Genomic DNA, 20,640 nt, shown 5'->3' with positions numbered 1-20,640 from the left:
AGGACACACTCTGGGGCTCACAACACAAGAGGAATAGGCTCATTCTCCAAAGGCCTCACAAAAAAAGAATGGGAGAGGCCTGATGGCCCACTGAAATCCTTCTCTCCCAACAGAAAAGCCTCACACTGCTGGGGGAAGGACACCAAACCTGTTGTCCTTAGAACAGTGGTGAAAATCTACTGAGCTGGAAAAAAAAGAAAAGAAAAGCCTGTGCCCCTGGGGGAGGGGCAGCAACGTGTCCCGGCCCAGACCCGAGTCGGGATGGGACAGCATCACAAACAGGTCCCACCAAGACCAGGGACACATGCCTGCCTGAGACTGAGGCTTACTCACAGCAGAACCAGCACCACCACCACCAGGCTACGGGCACTGAGGAACAAGTAGTAAGGGTCTACTGTCAGGAAAGGCGATGGAATAAGACCCCCTCTGAGGTGTAGAGCAAGAGGAAGACCCAAAGCTGAGAGTAGAGCAGATACTGAGAGAAACGCTCTAGCAAGTCAGCCTCCACCCTCAACACAAGCTAACACTAGAGAGTCTGGAACCTGGCATAGTGAGGGTAACTACAGCAACAACCATCTCAAACCTAGCTCAACTCCCGTCAACCGGAAGGAACGGTCTACCCATTTCCAGGGATCAAAATTACTGCGTCAGCCTCTATTGTTGTATCTACTGGACACAAGATCTCCAGCTTTCACCCCAAACTAACAAAGCATACAAAAAAGCAAGAAGGAACAACTACTGTGAAAAGGGAATGCAACATAAGTAATGGTAGTGAGACCTTGTTTCTTCAGCATCTGGTAAGCATCTCGGATCTTGATGTCTTCTGGAAACCACACTGTCCAACTGAAGAGTATTTCAATGACTCTTCCTTTAACTTTTTCTGTGGTCCAGGAGCCTAGGTACTGAAAAAGGAAAGGGAATTACAGAGCTGGAAGGGACTTGGTGAGACGGGAGGGAAGGCGGCAAGACGTAACCTTTAGAGAATGACACAGCTGTTGAGAATACGACATAAACTGGTTAGAACCGATTAGGCCCAAGATGGTGTAAGATTTGGCTTCCAGTAGACCTTGAACTTCAGTATATGCTCATTGTAATACCTTAGCTAAACGACACACCCACAGGTGCCATGACCGTTCAGAGGCTGACCATAAAAGGCCAGAAAGTGAGCGGTGGCCCAATTCCTGGAAATCTCTGCCCCTTCCCCAAAACAGCTGGAATAATCCTCCCACTCGTTAGCCAATGAAATCACCCAACCCATAAAAACTAACCACCCCATATTTCAGGACTGCTCTCACCTTTTGAGACATTCTACCTTTGGAATGTCTATCTCTCTAAATAAATCTGTTTTCCCACTTAGTTCTCGGGGCAGAGCCACCTTGCCTGCGCACTTGTATCCCTCACAGGCGTCCTATATTAATAAATCTACTTCTTGCCTATCACTTTGCCTCTTGCTGAACTCCTTCTGTGCAGAGACATAATGAACCTGAGCTTCAGTAAGTCCTGACACCAGGTGATTGATTTTAATTAAAAGACACTGGGTTTGGGACTTCCCTGGTGGTGCAGTGGTTGAGAGTCCGCCTGCCAATGCAAGGAACACGGATTCGAGCCCTGGTCCAGGAAGATCCCACATGCCGCGGAGCAACTAATCCCATGCGCCACAACTACCGAGCCTGTGCTCGGGAGCCTGCAAGCCACAATTACTGAGCCCGCATGCCACAACTACTGGAGCCCGCACACCTAGTGCCCGTGCTCTACAACAGGAGAAGCCACCGCAATGACAAGACCGCGCACCGCAACCAAGAGTAGCCCCCGCTCGCCACAACTAGAGAAAGCTGGTGCGCAAGAACGATGACCCAATGCAGCTGAAAATAAATTAATTAATTAATAATAATGATAAGAAAAAAAAAAGACAGTGGGTTTGAGTCCCAGCCTGTGCATTCAAGTCCCAATCTGAGCTTTGGCTGGGTTCAAATCCCATCCTAGTTGTGCAGTTTCATTAGTAGACTGCCCAGCCCACACTATCACTAAAGAGATGGCCGCTGAGACCCAGAGAAGTGAGCTGCCCAAGGCTGGTAGAGCTGAGGCACAGCTAGAAGACGAATTACCTGGCACCCATTTCCAGGGCTCTTTCTGGGTTTCAAAGAATCAACCTATAAAGCCACTAAAATTAAATCCTACCATCTACTGGCCTAGGTTAGAGCCACTGGGGACACTCATTATCTGACTGTGGCAAGTCTAGAATAAAAATGTATTTGGAATGAAAATAAGGTAAAGTGAAAGGAATTGCTGAAACTTAAATGTTTTGAAGAAATAAAATATACATATACATATATATGCATATATATATTTGTGTGTATATATATATATATATATATATATATATATATATATATATATATATATATATAGACCCTTGTCCTCAGTTCCTCCTGGCACAGAATTTCAAAGACCCTAGGAATTTCCTAAGTGACAGGAACGTCTTTTGTTATTTACAATGAGCCCCCATGGACCATACCTGAGTTTCTGCTAAACACTCCTGGTGGGCACTTAGTTTCAAGGGAGGGATTGACCATGTGATTAGAGGGTTGGAACTTTCAGCCCTATCCTGACCTCCCCAAGAGGAGAGGGAGGCTGGAGACTGAGTTCAATAACATGGCCAGTGATTAAATTAATCATGCCCACATGATTCCAGATAAAAACTCCGAAACAACCAGGTCCAGAGAGCCTTCTGGTTGAACACATGGATGTGCTGGGAGGGTGGTATGCTCAGGTTCCACAGGAGAGGGCATGGAAGCTCTGCTCCCCTTCACCCCCAAGACCTTTGCCTATGTATCTCTTGCATTTACATCCTTTACAGTAAAAGAATATTAGTAAGTATAGTGCTTTCCTGTGTTCTGTGAATCTTTCTAGTGAATGACGGAACCTGGCAGAGGCGGTCAGAGGAAGCTCTGAACTTGTAGTTGGTCGGGCAGAAGTGCAAGTAGCTTGGGCATCCCCGAGACTTATGACTGGTGTCTGAGGTAGGTGTAGTCTAGGTAGGACTGAGCTCCTAACCTGTAGGGTCTGTCCTAACTTTGAGTACTTATTTTCAGAAATGAATTAAATCACAGGACACCCAGCTGGTATCAGAATTGCTGGGAAGCAGCAAAGGAAGGTTCCACCAATGTTAGTTACCCGAGAATGGTGTTGCTAAGACACAGGAGAAAAGCTACAGAAGACAAGGAAAGAAGGAAACTTAAAGCTACACCCAACATGTCTTGTTATCTCTACCAGGAAACCTGTGCCCACCAGCTAGGCCCCTCTGTGCTCGCCCCTCTAGGCCACCTGTCTACAAGGCCATTTTTAAAGGGAGAATTTGAAAATGCTAACCATCAAAGGGCGGGGATCAGCTGATGACCATGACCATCATCCTACACCTTGGAGAGGAAAGCTTTCACCTCTCAGCTCTCACAAACCTGGGACAGCCTGGCAGGTTCTATCCATGAGCAGGTCTGCCTCTGGACCAAGAAGGGTGACAGGAGTTTGAAACCTGGGGTGCATGCAGAACAGTGAGCGAAGCCAAGCCCAGGGTACTCACCTTTGGGGACAACACTTTGATGAGCTCGTTCAGGAAGCGGAACTTGGCCACCTCATTGTGGAACTTCTCCCCACAGTGGTTCACACACACCTCCAGCACCTGTGCAGATACAGGACCCCCATGAGAAGGGGAAACCATTGGCTCCAGGGCTCATTTCAAACCTGGTAAGTATTTGCTGAAATCATGGCTCAAGACTGAGGACACTAAAGATTGGGAGAAAGGGTGACACTTTTAGATTAAGAAAAAAAAGAACCTGTTTGCTCTTGTTGTAACTGACAGGTTTGTGCCCAGGAAATAGCTCAGTGGGGTACTCTGAGGTCACCCCACCTTTTTTTTTTTTTTTAATATTTATTTATTTATTTGGCTGTGCCAGGTCCTAGCTGTGGCTCGCGGGATGTTCATTGCCATGTGCTGGATCTTTGTTGTGGTGTGTGGGATCTTTTAGTTGCAGCATGCGGGATCTCCTAGTTGTGGCATGTGGGATCCAGTTCCCCGACCAGGGATCGAACCCCAGCCCCCTGCATTGGGAGCGTGGAGCCCCAACTGCTGGACCACCAGGGAAGTCCCTCACCCCACCTTTTAAGGAGACCCTTTGGGCAGGTGAAAGCCATCAGAGAATCACTTCCTTCTTTCTCCTTAGAGGCGGAAATTGGACGTGGAATACCCAAGAACTGTTAAACTACGGGCTACCTACTGGCACTTGAGTGACAAATTGCGCCTGTAAATGTCTTCTTTGGTCCACAATCTTGTTTAACATTTCAAATCAGTCACCAATATTGAAAAATTCAGAGAATTCATATATTTAAAAATCTAGATTCCCAGTTTCTCTTAAACAGAAGTCCTAGCAACACTGGGCCCAAACTCACGCCTGGCAACAGCCAGCAGGTCCTGCACTGTAGCCGCCCTCTTTAGACTGGGCATGGGCTCTCCAGTTCCTTGGTCCCCACCCAGCAGCTCATTCACTTATGTTACAATCTGGCCCTGTGGGACTTGACCTTGCCAGCCCGGGTCTAAAAAGGGCGAAAAGAAATAAAGCCTTCCTTTCCTTCTCGCAAAGCGGGCTCAATACTACTCTCCAGAAACAGATCTAGAATGGGGCGATCTGAGCCCCGAACTCCCTCCAGCCTGCTTTCTCAAGGCCAGTGAAGGCGAACTTCTCAGAGCCTCTCCCCCACAGAAACGCTAGCCTCAGGACAGGAGAGCTTAGGCTAAGGGGCAAGCCGAACTCACCGTTAAGGCATAAAGAGCTTCTTTCTCTTGTGGAGACTGGATCTTGTGGGCCAGTAGCCAAGGTGCATGGGTTGAGCTAAGGGAAAACAAAGACACCTGGACTCTGGGCGGAGAGGAACACACCAGTCTGGCTGAGCACACCCAGTAAAGTCCCCTCTCCTCCAGGAGCTCGGGTCCCAGAGCAGAGGTGGGATGTGACTGCACACGGCCAGGCATGAGCCCCTGAAGGCGGCCGACTCCCACTCACCCTTCTCATAGCTACACTTCCAGGGCACACCATCCTCTCCCCAGTCAACCCACCCCTACAACTTCCAGACCTGTGAGTAACTTGGTCGTGAGCAGCACAGACCTTGTCTGTCATATGACAACTGCTCAGTTAACACTAGAGCAGAAAATGTGATCAACCTTCTTGCTCGTTTCAAAATGAATATTCAGCAACATGGAGATAAAACATCCGGATGACTGACTCATTTCTTAAGTTCCTATCCAGATACTTTAGAAACCAAATTCAACAAAATCTTACCCCTTTTCCCCCTGCTTTTCCTTAAGAAAGACTGCATTTAAATTATGGAGAACACACTGATCTTTCACATTGCTGCGTACCCTAGCTACATTCTGTCCCTAACATTCAGAGACCTCCTCAGGAGCAGTGTTTCATAACACTATTTAAAATGTATTAAGTAGCTGCCAGTTACAAACTGACTATTTGTTTTTTAGAAAACCACATGAATTTGCTATTTCTAGAAAAATAATGTACTCAGTAGGTCACGGAGGAAGAAAAAAACGAAACAACAATCTATGCTACGTGAAACAATCCTGAGAAACAAAGGCATGCACAGTCTGAGGTGCCGCCAAAGTCAAGCACGTGTGTGAAGTCACCTTACCCACTGGGATCAGTGTTCACTTGGTCACAGAAATTCTGAATAGCTGACCAATCCTGTTCTGACATGCTTGGGTCTGTGGCTTTATCTGTCAAGGAAATAAAAAATAAAATTAAAGTATAATAAAGAGAAACAAACACCTCTCCACACCACTAGCCCCCCACATATGACAACAGCCAAGGACTGTGACATCACCTCTAGGGGATCAGACCCAGGGAGCAGACAGCTGAAAGGGACAGGGGCCTGTACTCATCATCACTGTCAGGCACAGTGTCTGGCCCATGATACGGCCTCAGCGACTGTTTGCTGACTGAATGAACAGCTCAACTGGTTAACACGCTACTGTCCTGAAAGGGGCTCCATTCCCAGTGCAGGGGATGGCCTGTGTGCACCTTCTTCATGCCCGTGTCAGGACTCCCCCACTTTGGCCCTGCAATGAGGACAGGCTTGGGCCAGCATCTGGGCGTGGGCCAGAACCTGTAAGCTTCTTAGCCATGTGACAGGAAGACTAGAACATACAATGAAGCCCTGAGCGGCTCCCACCATATCCTCAAAGTAACAGGTCTAAATCTGAGCCTCCTTTTTCTGAAATCTCCTGACCATCCTAAGTAAGAAGCTTCTCCACATGTCAGCGGCTTATCCAGTCTGACAAGAGGACCTCCTTGTCTTCACTCCTCAAAATGCTATTTCTCTCTGCTACCATACACATGGCCAAGGAACCCAGATCTAGTCACGCTAGGGTCTCCCCCATTGGAACATTCATATTCGGATGAAATATGAGGACACGGAGCATGAAGAGCACGAGGGCACAGCCAGGAGCAGGAGATACCTGGAGAAAGAGGGATTGTCAGAAGGCCTAATGTTGAGACCATGCTCCACGGAAGGGAGGGGCAATCCTTGACTTCCTGGAATAAGGGGTTGTGTGTATCCTTCCTGGTGCTTGACGGTAGCAGCTTCCTCCTCTCCTCCCACTGCTGCTGCCAGAATCCGCAGCCAGCAACCCAACAAGGATGCCCATTCCACACGCCCCGCCCGCAGACTGAACCAGGCCACATTCTCACAAAGGAGTTGCTGAGACTGTCTTCATCCTGCCCTTTCATAACATTTCCCTTACTCCCCACTGTCCAGCCTGTCCTGGCCTACCTGGCCTTCCAGTGAAATATCTTACTGGTCCTGACAGAGAAGCTCTTTCAAGCTCTGCAAATAAGTAATTCTTATGGTCACATCTCTGACACTATTCCTCTTGCCTGAACGTCCACTTCTCTCCTCTCAAAATCCTATCCATTCTTCAAGGCCACTCTGAATTTCCGTCTCCTCCCAAAACCCTCCTCCCACTGCTCCAGCCCCTACTAATTCTCCTCCCTTCTGATCACTTAAGACTACACAGTCATCCAGAGTTTAACTTTTCCAGACAGCAGTCACATTTATGTCACGCAGAAGTCATGTGCCCCACAGCTCAACAATGAGATTCAGAGGACAGGTACTCAATCCCCCATCTTCCCACCCACCAACTCCATCCTAAGTGAAAAAAGACAACAAAGGAGAGCAAAGGAATTAGATGATCAATTCCCATATGCCCCTCACCTTTTTCCTCCTCAAAGCTCTTTCCCTATGTTCCATCTCTCAAAATGCCGTTCACCTTTCGAGTCCCAATTCAAATGCCACTTCATAAAGACTTTCTTAATCTTTCTATCTCCCACCCCCACAAAACAGAAGCCATCCCTTTCTTCTCAGAAGGCCCACATCTTATCTGCTCTTTCAGGATGGGGATCTCCAGCTCCATCCCTTACTAGTTACATGTCCTTGGGCTCTCTGAGCCTCAGTTTCCTCAACTATAAAATAAGGAAAATAGTACCCTCCTCATGGGATAGCCATGAGATTTTTAAAAGACAGTGTCTAAAGTACTCAGTATAGCAGCAACCATTAAGTAATCAATAAAAGATAGCTAATCTTATAATAGTCTCTGTCTATACTTTAGTATGTACACATGACTTATTACACTTAAACTTCAAAAGTTTATTCAAAATGAAGGCAGAGGGACTTCCCTGGTGGTCCAGTGGGTAAGACTCCATGCTCCCAATGCAGGGGGCCCGGGTTCAATCCCTGGTGGGGGGACTAGATCCTGCATGCATGCCACAACTAAGAAGTCTGCATGCCGCAACTAAAGATCCCACATGCCGCAATGAAGATCCCGCATGCCGCAACTAAGACACAGCAGAGCCTAAATAAATAAATATTTTAAAAAAAAAGTTGGTAGCAACATATTCAGTAAATGTTAAAAAAAAAAACGAAGGCAGGGGCTTCCCTGGTGGCGCAGTGGTTGAGAGTCCGCCTGTTGATGCAGGGGACACGGGTTCGTGCCCCGGTCCAGGAGGATCCCACATGCCGCGGAGCGGCTGGGCCCGTGAGCTATGGTCGCTGAGCCTGCGCGTCCGGAGCCTGTGCTCCGCAACTGGAGAGGCCACAACAGTGAGAGGCCCGCATACCGCAAAAAAAAAAAAAAAAAAAAAAAAAACGAAGGCAGAAGCCATATGTTTCCGTGCTTAGTACAATGCCATACCCATAGGCACAAAATAATTACTCATGAAATAAACTTAAGGCAGTGATTTCCAGAGAGTCTGATTAAGGAGATCTGACTCATCTAAGATAATTCTTTACCCTTTAAGCTTCATTAAGTTTCACTTCACTACAAGGTCAAGCTTGACACCTAAAAGGCATTCAGACCTCAACACTTGACTCTACGCCCTAGTGGCAGAGAAGAGCAGGCAGGACCCCAATTCACCATGCAGAATCCAGCTCTCTCCCTCCTCCCCTACTGCCAGGTCACCAGTTTTTCCAAAGAAAGGAAGGAAAAAACCTCTAAGGTTAAATAATGTTCTAAACCCTTAACCAAGGCAAAGCAGCAAAAAGATCTATAAAGTGTAAGTTATTTTATTTGCTATATCTCATATGACAAGGATTCCCTCAAGGTTTTTCATGGCTCCCAAATAATAGCAATAATAGTAATAGCTGCCCTCCCACCCCGCTTTGTTTTTGCTGTGGGTCAGACATGATGCTGAGTGTTTTCCAAGCATCCTTTCCTGTAAACCTCAGAACAACTGAAGTTGGTACTATTACCTCACCACTGAAGAAACCTGCCCAGCCACAAAGCTAGAAAATGGCAAAAATTCAATCCCAGGTCTGCCTGATTCCAGGGCCCAAATGTTTCTCAGGGTTAAGTCTTCAGTTCCTTGGCAAAGGCAGGGCCTCTTTTGGGAACTAGCTTCCTTGACTTTCTTACCACTAAGTTATCAGCTCCCTAAGGCAGGAGGAAGGTCGGTCTCATTCACCTTCCCATCTCCAGCACCCAGAATAGTCATCAGCATGGACATCTACTAATGAATGAAGGATTCATCTTTTACTATGCAGAGTCTGGCCAGTTGGCTGCACATATTGCTGACACCGGGAGATGGCTATTCCAGTTCTGAACTAACTGGATCTCTGAACACCTAATTCCACCCTGCCAAGCTATTTCAGTGGCTTTGAGCAGCTCTAGAGAAAATGACCCCCAGAGGACCAGTAGCTCGGTCTGATCAGCCCAGAGCAACCGTCCACGTCTGTTTGACTCCAATTTGCCCCAAGGAGTGGCTAGGAGTCAGACAGGGCCTGGCCAGGTAAAAACTCAAAAAACCTCTACTCTGGGACTTCCCTGGTGGCACAGTGATTAAGACTCCATGCTCCCAATGCAGGGGGCCCAGGTTCCATCCCTGGTCAGGGAACTAGATCCCACATGTATGCCGCAGCTAAGAAGTCCGCATGCTGCAACAAAGTGCCCGCATGCTACAATGAAGACCCTGCGTGATGCAACTAAGAAGCCCGCGAGCTGCAGCTAAGACCCAGCGCAATCAAATAAAATTAATTAATTAATTAATTTTTTTAAAAAAACAAAACCCTGGGCTTCCCTGGTGGCGCAGTGGTTGAGAGTTCGCCTGCCGATGCAGGCGACACGGGTTCGTGCCCTGGTCCGGGAAGATCCCACATGCTGCGGAGCGGCTAGGCCCGTGAGCCATGGCTGCTGAGCCTGTGCGTCCGGAGCCTGTGCTCCACAACGGGAGAGGCCACAACAGTGAGAGGCCCGTGTACTGCAAAAAAAACACAAAAAAACACTCTACTTTGCTTCACCTATCACCGCCCCATCAAGAACGGCTATCACTGGCTTCCCTGGTGGTGCAGTGGTTAAGAATCCGCCTGCCAATGCAGGAGACACAGGCTTGAGCCCTGGTCCAGGAAGATCCCACATGCCGCGGAGCAACTAAGCCCATGCACCACAACTACTGAAGCCCGTACACCCTAGAGCCCGTGCGCTGCAACAAGAGAAGCCACCGTAATGAGAAGCCTGCGCACCGCAACGAAGAGTAGCCCCCGTTCGCTGCAACTGAGAAAGCCCACATGCTGCAACGAAGACCCAATGCAGCCATAAATAAATTAATTAATTTAATTAAATAAAAGCATTTATCTCATCACAAATGCCTTTATCATTAAAAAGAATGGCTATCCTGGGCACCAAGGTGGTTTATTTAGCTGGCACTCGGGCAGGACAAATATAGGACTACTGCCATATATTTGCTTAATAAAAGCAATGTCTGTATGTATTTCAAGTCTGCTACAGCAGGGGTCCCCAACCTCCGGGTGGACCTTACTGGGTCTCAGCCTGTAAGGAACTGGGCCACACAGCAGGAGGTGAGCAGCGGGCTAGAGAGCAAAGCCTCATCTGCCGCTCCCCCATCGCTGGCATTACCTCCTGAAGCATCCACCCACCCCCAGCCCCCCTTTACTCCCCCGTCTGTGGAAAAACCGTCTTCCACGAAACCAGTCCCTGGTGCCAAAAAGGTTGGGGACCGCTGTGCTACAGGGTGAGAGGTATTAAGAAAACAGCTGAGGGGGACTTCCCTGGTGGTCCAGTGGTTAAGACTCTGTACTTCCACCGCAGCGAAGATCCTGCATGCCATGCAGTTCAGCACGGTGCACTCACCCACCAAAAAAATTTTTTTAAAAAGAAAGATTGAAAAAAAAAAGAAGAAGAAGGAAAGAAAACAGCTGAGCCCTCCACCTGTGAATGAAATGATTCATCTTTTTTTGGCCATGCTGTGGGTTTGTGGGATCTTAGTTCCCCGACCAGGGATCGAACCCTGGCCACAGCAATGAAAGCACTGAGTCCTAACCCCGGGACCATCAGGGAATTCCCTGAAATGGTTCATCTAACAGTGACTAATTCAAAAGTCAAATCATCTCACATCAGCTGCCACCCAACCACCAGGGTCATGACCCTGGCGCTAGAGCAGCCTGTGCTAGTAAAGGGAGCCCTGAGGCTGTGGGGAGCACTCACTTTGAGAACACTTAGAACTCAGCCCCGTAGCAGTGCTCACTGCATGGGGGAATCCTACATGGGGTACACATCGACCCCTATATCCAGCAATCATTCAATTAAGCACACGCTGAAAGCCCAAGCAAGACCCGCCACAGGAATGACCTACGCTTGGGCTCCAGGATAACCCTTGAGAAGCTGGGAGAGTATAAATAGAGCCACTCCCATCCCCAAAGGAGGCATGAAAGCGAGGCTAGGGGACAGGACTTTTCACCTGGGAGTAGGTCCGAGTGGAAGAAGAGAGAGATTTACTGAGCAGCCTGCCTTACCTTTACTTAAGCTACTGCCTCCTTGGCAGCACTACCAGAGCTAGAGACCAGGAGGCCCCAGGGCTGCTGTTAATAGCCCAAGACTCCCAGCAACCCGGAGTGTCCACTAACAAGGAACAGAGCATAGCACCCCAAGGAATGGGGCACATGAGGCGGTTCATTAACAAGAAGGAGGCAGCTCTAAATGCAGTCATGTGGAACAATGCCCAAAATAAACTAAGTGGGGTAAGAAAAGCAGCAAAATGCCCAGAAGCTGCTACTTTTGTTTCTTTTTTTCATTCTTGAGATGTTTATTAAAATAATACATTCAGGGGGAAAAAATCAATACAATTGTATACATCATTACTGAAAACTGTATACCATCATACAAGAAAGGATTTTATTTTGGGAAATCGATTCGTAATTTATGGCAAGTTTTACTTTCAGAAATAAAACCACAAAACAACACAATCTAATTCAATCTTAAAGGCTGGCATGCTGAGCAAGGAATGTTCGTATTCTTTGTAGGAGCTCCTTCTTTACACCGTCAGGTACCAGGGCTCTGCCTTTCGGTGTGACTTCAGCTACCAAGTCATCAACAGTAACGTGTTCTAGTCCTTTTTCTTTTTCTTTTTTTTTTTTTTGCAGTACGCAGGCCTCTCACCGTTGTGGCCTCCCCCGCTCACGGGCCCAGCCGCTCCGTGGCATGTGGGATCCTCCCAGACCGGGGCACGAACCCGTGTCCCCTGCATCGGCAGATGGACTCTCAACTGCGCCACCAGGGAAGCCCTAGTCCTTTTTCTTTAATTACCTCTTTACAGTGTGCCTTCAACTGATCCTTCCAGCCACATTCAATTAATTTGGCTCTCAGCAACTCTTTGAGGCGTTCTCTTTCTCCAGTTTCTATCAACTTTTGGTTAATGGCTGCTCTCATCTGCGCATCTTTGTTCATCTTGCTAACCACACTCTTCAGCTGCCTGGACCTAGACCCTCAGTAGCTTGCGCACCAAAGCACACAGAAAGCTAGCACACCTGCTACTTGTATTTTTAAAGCATGAACTTCTGCTGAAACAGCTTCCTAGGTCTGACGTTTTTCTTTTCTTTTTTGGTAACACAACATGAGTTAGTCTCTGCCACTCCCAACTAAGAAGACTAATGATAATAATAGCCAACACTGTGTGCCAGGCAGTATCCTGAGCGCTTCACATGTACTAACTCCTCTTAAGCCCCGAGACGGACAGGGTATTACATTCCGATCTTAGAGGCACAGCTGCCTTGCCTGCTGAGGTAAGACCTGCCAGTGAGCTGAGCTCGGCAGTCCCCAGACCCCCCCAGAGTGACTTCCTTCTCCATCCAGTCCAGACTCACGGTGCTTTCCTTCAACGACACTCCTGTCCTTGCCCCACCACCAGCCCTTCTACCCCTTGTCCTCCCACGTACCACCTCCACTGCGCCCCAGCCCCCCAGAAGTCTGGTTTACACAGTTCACTTTCTCTGCCCTATGGAGGGGCGGGGGCGGGGAGGTGCAAGTCCCACAACCACGAAGATTACAAGATACATTTCTGCAGTCCACTCCACACTCCAGAGCCCAAACTCAGAGGATCTCAGGCGGGGAGGGGAGAGGTGAGTCTGCCCTCTCTGCCAGGGCACATCTGGTAACGTCTGGAGGCATTTTTGGTTGTCGAGACTGGGGAGTGGGTGTGTGCTGTTGGTACAGGTTCTAGCCCTACCTGAACAACTGGAAGATCTCACAACTCTGGGACCACACTGGCTGGCCTAAAACAGCTGGAGCTTCAGGACCCCCTCCTTGAGCAGCCAAGGTTCCCTTTTTCTCCCCCACCTGTGTCGGCCGCTAGCTGGCCTCTAACTCGGCCCACTTGATTTTGCAACTCCACTGCCTCCTAGTCAACCACCTTCTGTCCCCACCATTTAGCACTAAGGTATTTCAGTAACCTTTTAGTCGCCAAATTCGAAGTTCCCCCTCCTCCTTCCTCCTCCTACTCTCTCTCTCAGCAGCAAAACCACCTACCAACTACATCCACCTGCAGCTCCCCACCGTCCAAGCTTCCCCCTCCACGCCCAGCCTGTAGCCTCCGCCTTCTGTCTCCAAGCTGCTTTTCCCACCTGCTTCATCCATGTCGAGATTCTCCATGCTCCATCTGCAAACCTCTACTCTTCCTAACGGGCACAGCCTCCCTGAACAAGCTCACTGCCAATGAACTGAAGGTCCCAAGTTGACCTCCAGCTCTTACCCTCTCTGGAGCCAACCAACTGCCCAGAGAGGTTCTCTTTGTGCCACAAGCACCTCAAACTCCACAAGTCAACAAGTGAGATATCTGTAACCAACCAGTTACCTGAGCCTGAAACCTGGGATCCATCCTAAACGCCTCCTGGTCTCTGGCCTCTATTCTAATGCATCAAACCTGCTGATTGTACTAGCTAATTACTTCTACTCTCCATCCCAATACCTTTGTCCTATTTCACCCCCGACACACTACCAGAAGAGCTTTTCATCTACTCTCTCTGCCTGACCTCCCCAATCCCTATCCAATTCGTCTCTTCTCACGGCTGCAGGTGATGCCTTTAACAAGTGTACTTGATCAGAGTCCCAGGCTGAAAACGCCAACATCCTCTCCCCTACTGCATCAGGGATAAACTGAACTCCTTGCTGCAACATACAAGACCCTTGAAGATCTCACGCCAATTAGCAGGGCAGCCTCTTTATGCTTTGCACTCCTGCAGTAATGACCTCCTTCTTCCCAGAATGCTCCACACCCTCCTGTTCCCCCAGCTTTTGCACATGCAGTTTCCTGCATCTGAAACGCTGTCGCCTCCATTGTCCACTCAAATGCTATGTCCCCTGAGACAATGCCCAGGTAAACAAACCCAACTCCCACCACCACACTTTAAACCCGGCTCCCTCCCAATCTTCAGTTAATGTAACAAAGTGCTGTTATTGTCGGCTTGTACCACCCACTTAAAAATGTCTTTGTGAGCAAGGACCCTGTGTTACGCATCTCAGTACTCCCAGCACCCAGCAGAGCCCAATACAAGGAGCATATGCTTTATTCTCTTGGAATTTCGAGTCCCCACCGGTAACGTAGGAACAAAAACGACTCTTAACGACTGCCGTGAGTCTTCCAGGAGACAATACACATAAGAAACCCGGCCACAACCAACATGCACAAGAGGTGTAAAGGGCTTGTTTTGACATTAAAGTCGGCAGCCAGAGACAGCTCCTTCCCAGAGGATGGGTATGTTGCACAACTGAGGAAGTCGAAAGGTCCCCATCTGTAAAACGAGGTTAAAAACAGAAGCTGTCTCTTGGGGTCGTAATGAGGATTAACAGTGGCTGAAATGCTTTTCAGCACAGTGCTTGGCATAAAAGCAAAGCTCAATAAACCTTAGCCATTATGTTGTTAACAGTGTTTATGCACCGCAACTGGGGGAGGTTGGGAGGAGGAGGGGGAGCAGGGCGCCCAGCCTCGGGTTCGCAGCCCTGGCGGATTCCTGGGACTCCTCTCGGGGCCTCCCCGCGGCGATCCTCCCACCCGCGCCGGGCCCAGCCCGCCTCCCCGGGCGCCGGCCTCCCCGCGGCCACCTGTCCGGCCGCCGGTCTCAGAAGAAAGGCCCAGGGAGGCGGGAAGCCAGGCCTCACGTGGGGCGCTGGGCCCGCGCCGAGGGGCGGCCCTGGCTACTCACTGAGCCACAGCTCCAGCGCCGCCGCCGGCCCCGGGGGCCCCTCGGCCGACTCGGCCCCCGCCGCGGCCCCGGCCCCCGCCGCCACCGCCGTCGCCGTCGCCGCCATAGGCCTAGCCCCGCAGCCGAGGCCGCGGCCGCCCCTGCCCTTCAGCCGCCGGCGTCTGGAGTGTTCCTGGGCTGCCGACGCGGCAGGCGAGGGTCGGCACGTGATGGGACGGGGCCTGTGGCGCCTCGCCCACACACCAGGCCCCGCCTCCGCGCAGGCCCCGGCCCGGGGGTGCCGCCTCCCCGACAGCCCTCCTCCACGCGCGGGTCGGGCTCGCGGACTGGTCTTGCAGACCCGCAGCCAGGTCAAAGTTGGTCAAGCCGACCTCGCAAGGCCTGCCAGATGAACTAGAGGACGCCCCGTTAAATTTGAGTCTCAGGTAACGAATTCTTCTAGCATTTTTATTCCGGACGGTCTTTATGGACCATCACCTCCTTCCATACTTTATTTTCTCCGTAACACATTACACCATGAGCGTGCTAGATATTTACTTACTGTGTCAAAGGGTAATTGCCCCCCCCCCAAAAAAGTCATGGTTCTCATGCATTGTAAAATGAACGCGTGTTAAATATTTTAACTCTAATTAAACGAGAGAACCAAGCGGATGTCATAATCCGTTCAAAAGGGAAGTCAGAAAAAGGGCAAGTTTATACAGAATAAACGAATGTTGGAACAGATGTGCAGGTGGACACAAAACTAGCTCAGAATTAATTTGCATTTTTAAATTTTTATTATTATTATTATTTTGGCCACGCCATGGGGCTTGCGGGATTTTAGTTCCCCGACCAGGGAAGCACGGAGTCCTAACCACTGGACCGCCAGAGAATTCCCCAATTTGCCTGTTTACAGGCAAGAATTATTTGCGTTGCTCTCAGTTATCTACAGCTAAGAGTGTAAGACATCTCTGAGGCAGTGAAAGGAAGGATAGGAACTGGAAAGGTGTGCTCTCTAGACAACATGTAATTTTCCTTGGAAGCACACATTCTCTAAACTCAATTACCTGCTTCACCCCACTAATATAAGAAGGAATTTTGTACACTTTTATGTCCCCAATACCTAGGATAGTGCCTGGCACACCAGTGCCAATACATATTTGTTGAATGGCCAGATGAACAGTGGAAGCAGTAAGAGGTAGCTACAGGATTTTAGGTCCCATCCCTACCCCAAATAAACACACGGTCTAAGTTTAAATGTACATTTGCTGTGCTATTTCAGCTGCAAAATAAGTCCAGACACACATCTCCATCTGACAGATTGCTGCCTTCTATTTGGAAGTTATCCGACTGAACTCCTCCCTGTGTGCCAGGTTCTTTTACAGTTGTTACCTGTCTTAGTAAACTTGGGCTGCTATAAAAAATACCACAGACTGGTTGGCCTAAACAACAGACATTTATTTCTCACTGGAGGCTGGGAAGTCCAAGATCAAGGTGCTACTGATGGGTTCCTGGTGACAACCTGCTTCCAGGTTTGCAGAGGGCTTTCTTGCTGTGTTCACAGGGTGGAGAGAGAGACAGCTCTGATATCTTCCTCTTATCGGGGGACTAATCCCATCCTGAGGGCCCCACCCTCAGCACCACATCTAAACCTAATTACCTGCCACAGCCCTACATCAAATACCATCACATGGAGATAAGCGCTTCAGCGTGTGAATTTGAATTTTAAGGGGACACGTTCAGTCTGTAACATTATTCATGTTTGGGAAATTTTGTATGAAATCAGTGAAAACTAAGCATTGTTTACAGCAGCCCTTCTGTGTTATCTGATTTTGGTTCCTTGGGAATTATTTTACCTCTCTGTAAACTGTAAATAACTGAAAGCAATGGAAAATTATTCTTGTCTATAGACATGCAAATGATTCTGTCCCAGGAAGACACACAAAAAAAAAACAACAACAAAAACCAGCAACAGAAATTGGGTAAATAACCAGACATTGGACTTTGTTTTTTTGAATTTTTGAATTTTATTTTATTTTTTATTTATTTTTTTTTTCAGTACATGGGCTTCTCACTGCTGTGGCCTCTCCCATTGCGGAGCACAGGCTCCGGACGTGCAGGCTCAGCAGTCATGGCTCACGGGCCCAGCCACTCTGCGGCATGTGGGATCTTCCCGGACCGGGGTACGAACCCGTGTCCCCTGCATCGGCAGGTGGACTCTCAACCACTGTGCCACCAGGGAAGCCCTGAATTTTGTTTTTTTATACAGCAGGTTCTTATTAGTTATCCATTTAATACATATTAGTGTAGATATGTCAATCCCAATCTCCCAATTCATCACACCACCACCACCTCCCCTCCCCGCCACTTTCCCCCCTTGGTGTCCATACGTTTGTTCTCTACATCTGTCAGACATTGGACATTTTTATGGCAGGGAAAGAGTGGGACTAAACCCTGTTAAAAGATCAAGAGGTCATACATTTCCCATCCTTGGGGCAAGGGAAACACTGCACATGCGCATAAAAGCTCCTTGGGGGTCAAAAGGAGGTGCACCACCCCATAATATGTGATGCTAAGGCCGTCCCATAGGCCCCTGGGCTGGAATCCATCTTGGAAAAAAGTTGCACACATACGTTGGGGAGGGTCCTAGGGCATCAGGCGTGGAAAAAGAAACCAGGTAATTGGCCAAAGGTAAACAAAGACCTGGAAGAACTGCTCTATATAAATGACCTAACCGCCTCTTTACTGCATGCCTCCTCATTCGGGAGGACGCCCACACCCTTTCTCTCTGGGGGCATCTCTGCCTTGCTTCTGTCTTAACAAACTGTTTCTCTGTGTGCCCTCCCATTTGTGCTATGTCTCTAATAATAAATTTTGTACCTGTTTTTACAGCTCTTGCCTCTGTGAGAAATGCATTTTTCACTGGGGACAAGAGCCAGGGGGTGTGGTGGTGGCTGGGATTCCTGGTTTTTATCCAGGCTACCCAGGTTCAATTCCTGGGCAGAGAGTTAAGATCTCGCTTCACGCCACCACTCACTACTGCCTCTCCGAAATCAAGACAAGAGGAGTTCTCTAGATAGAGAAGGCTGCCCCCTCCTTGGCTAGTCTGTCCTACTGCAATCAGGGTTGGAGGAGGGGTGGTAGGGGGCAGAGGGGAGGGCACTCGGGCCTGGGCTGGGACCCCAACATTTTGCCCAGATATAAAGGCTAAGTTGGAGATCCCCAGAGCGTGATAATGAGTTTAATGAGTACCAAGCCAAGCTTCTACAGCCTTCTATATTTAAAAAAATGCATATCCTGGGGCTTCCCTGGTGGCACAGTGGTTGAGAGTCCGCCTGCCGATGCAGGGGACACGGGTTCGAGCCCTGGTCCGGGAAGATCCCACATGCCACAGATCAACTAAGCCCGTGTGCCACAACTACTGAGCCTGCGCTCTAGAGCCCACGAGCCACATCTACTGAGCCCATGTGCCACAATTACTGAAGCCCACACGCCTAGATCCCGTGCTCCACAACAAGAGAAGCCAGCCACTGCAATGAGAAGCCTGTGTACTGCAACGAAGAGTAGCCCCTGTTTGCCACAAGTAGAGAAAGCCCACACAACAATGAAGACCCAATGCAGCCAAAAAATTAATTAATTAATTAATTAAAAAGATCTGAAGGCTGAGAGAGAGCTGACCAGGCAAAAGGGCAGAAGAGCATATGGACAGGGCCTCCCTGGTGGCACAGTGGTTGAGAGTCCGCCTGCCGATGCAGGGGACGCGGGTTCGTGCCCCGGTCCGGGAGGATCCCACATGCTGCAGAGCGGCTGGGCCCGTGAGCCATGGCCGCTGGGTCTGCACGTCCGGAGCCTGTGCTCCGCAACGGGAGAGGCCACAACAGTGAGAGGCCCGTGTACCGCAAAAAAAAAAAAAAAAAAAAAAAAAGTGCATATGGACAAGAGTATTCCAGACAGAATAGCGGCACAAAGGAAGGCTTACATGGCGGGAGACAAGAGAAGGGGGCGCGTGTGGCAGGAATGAGTGAAGTGAAGCAGGAAAGGTAGATGGGGTTGGGAGGGGGGGGCAGTCAGGCTGTGAGGATGAAACATGGCTTTATCTTGTTTCCCTCTTTCACGTCTCATTTTCCTACCAGGGCTCCCCGCTCCTGGGCCAGCCCTGCTCAAATCTCTCTTCAGCAAAGCTGCCGGAATGATCTTTAAAAAAAACACAAATCTGATCTTGTCACTTCCCTACTTAAAGCATTTCAGTGGCTCCTCACCTTCCACTTCATGAAGACCCAACTCATGTCTTCGCTAATGGACCCCCACTTTGTCCAGGAACCCAGGGAAGAGCTGGCCCCGCCCCCAGCTCTGGGTCTGACTGATCTATGGGGACTCCCCCACCCACTTCCCCGAAGGGACAGGTTGAAGAATGGGGAAGTCACGAAGGGGAAGGTGCTGGAGAAAAGTTTCCTTGCTTTCAGGGAGAGAGACACAGAAAGCCACGCTCTTTCTGACAACATGAAGTGCAGAGAGGCCCGAGCACTTTAGGCAGACAATTGTGAGCAGAGAGAACCAACCCAAGGCTGTTGCCAATGCTGGGGCCAATAGAACAAAGAGATGGAAAGACCCTAAGTCCTCACTGAGGTCACTGAACGCTTAATTAACCAACCCCAGAGCCTGCCATACCCCCGAACTTCCTGCTTTGCGGGATACTAAATCTTCCTTTTCAAGCTGGTTTGAATCTGGATGTTTTGCTATTTGCATCAGATGGCACCTTGATACCCTTAACCTGGCAAAGAAGGGCTGTTTGGATTTCCCTCTGCCTGGTTTCTCAGCTACTTCTCCCACTCCCTCAACTCCTACCCTTGGCTCCACCCAACTTGGTGAAATTCTCTTTCATCCTTTTGTTTGGAATACCTTCCAACCCCCACTGATCTGGAAACTCCTACTCATCCCTCAGAACCCAGTTCAAAGGTCACTTCATCTGTAAAGTCCTCTGACATCTATGAACATGAACGCATGAACTACCCTCTCTGGGTTCTGCCCTCACCCAGGAAGTCCTCACTTTCTAAGTATTTATTATCCTGGTCCCTGGGAAGGTAGGGAATTTCATCATAAGACAAACATATTTAATCAATTAGACAATTTCTAATTTAGGTCCCACTAAACACCCCTCTATATTGAAGTATTCCATCTATCTCAGTCTTCAAAGTCTTTGTCAAAGGTCAGTTTCTCACAGATAGCTGGATTTGGTGCAATTTACAGGCAGTACATCAGATAGCTAACTACAACTGCAAATCTTGCAAAAGAGATGTGATTCCCCAGAGTCAATGAAAGTGAAACTGGGAAACTGTTGGAATCTGGCAGAGTTAGATCAGCTGATAATTGCCACTTCTGAAGAAACTGATCTGACTGATGAAGGCCTCAAACATTTTTTTCATCATGAGAGCTTACCTGACTCCCTACTGTGTCAGACAATGTGTCAGGTGCTATGGTTACGACCAAGAATAAGAAAAACTTATTGCCTGTCTCAATCTTATCTTTAGAGTAAGACAGACAATAAACATGTACAAATACACTATATAATTTCATATAGTAATAAGCATTATGAGGAAAAAAATAAGCTAGGATAAAGGC

At 48.8% G+C, this 20,640-nt stretch overlaps 1 protein-coding gene across 2 annotated transcripts in view; it reads right to left on the bottom strand.

Annotated features, from left to right (window-relative positions):
• GGA2 (golgi associated, gamma adaptin ear containing, ARF binding protein 2) overlaps positions 1-15,148 on the bottom strand; it is a gene marked incomplete at its 5' end in the record, with an annotated part of 30,081 nt that extends 14,933 nt beyond the window's left edge. For both annotated transcript variants that reach the window (XM_082670013.1, XM_082670014.1), the window contains 5 exons: positions 779-902; positions 3,578-3,676; positions 4,808-4,883; positions 5,692-5,776; positions 15,043-15,148. In XM_082670013.1, coding sequence (XP_082526139.1) covers positions 779-902; positions 3,578-3,676; positions 4,808-4,883; positions 5,692-5,776; positions 15,043-15,148 — 490 coding nt within the window. The remainder of the gene's footprint in view (positions 1-778; positions 903-3,577; positions 3,677-4,807; positions 4,884-5,691; positions 5,777-15,042) is intronic.
• Positions 15,149-20,640: the final 5,492 nt, after the last annotated feature.

Source organism: Grampus griseus, assembly GCF_964374135.1.
Source record: "Grampus griseus genome assembly, chromosome: 14".
In the NCBI taxonomy this organism is placed as follows: Eukaryota; Metazoa; Chordata; class Mammalia; order Artiodactyla; family Delphinidae; genus Grampus; species Grampus griseus.
This window is presented reverse-complemented; position numbering and strand designations above follow the sequence as displayed.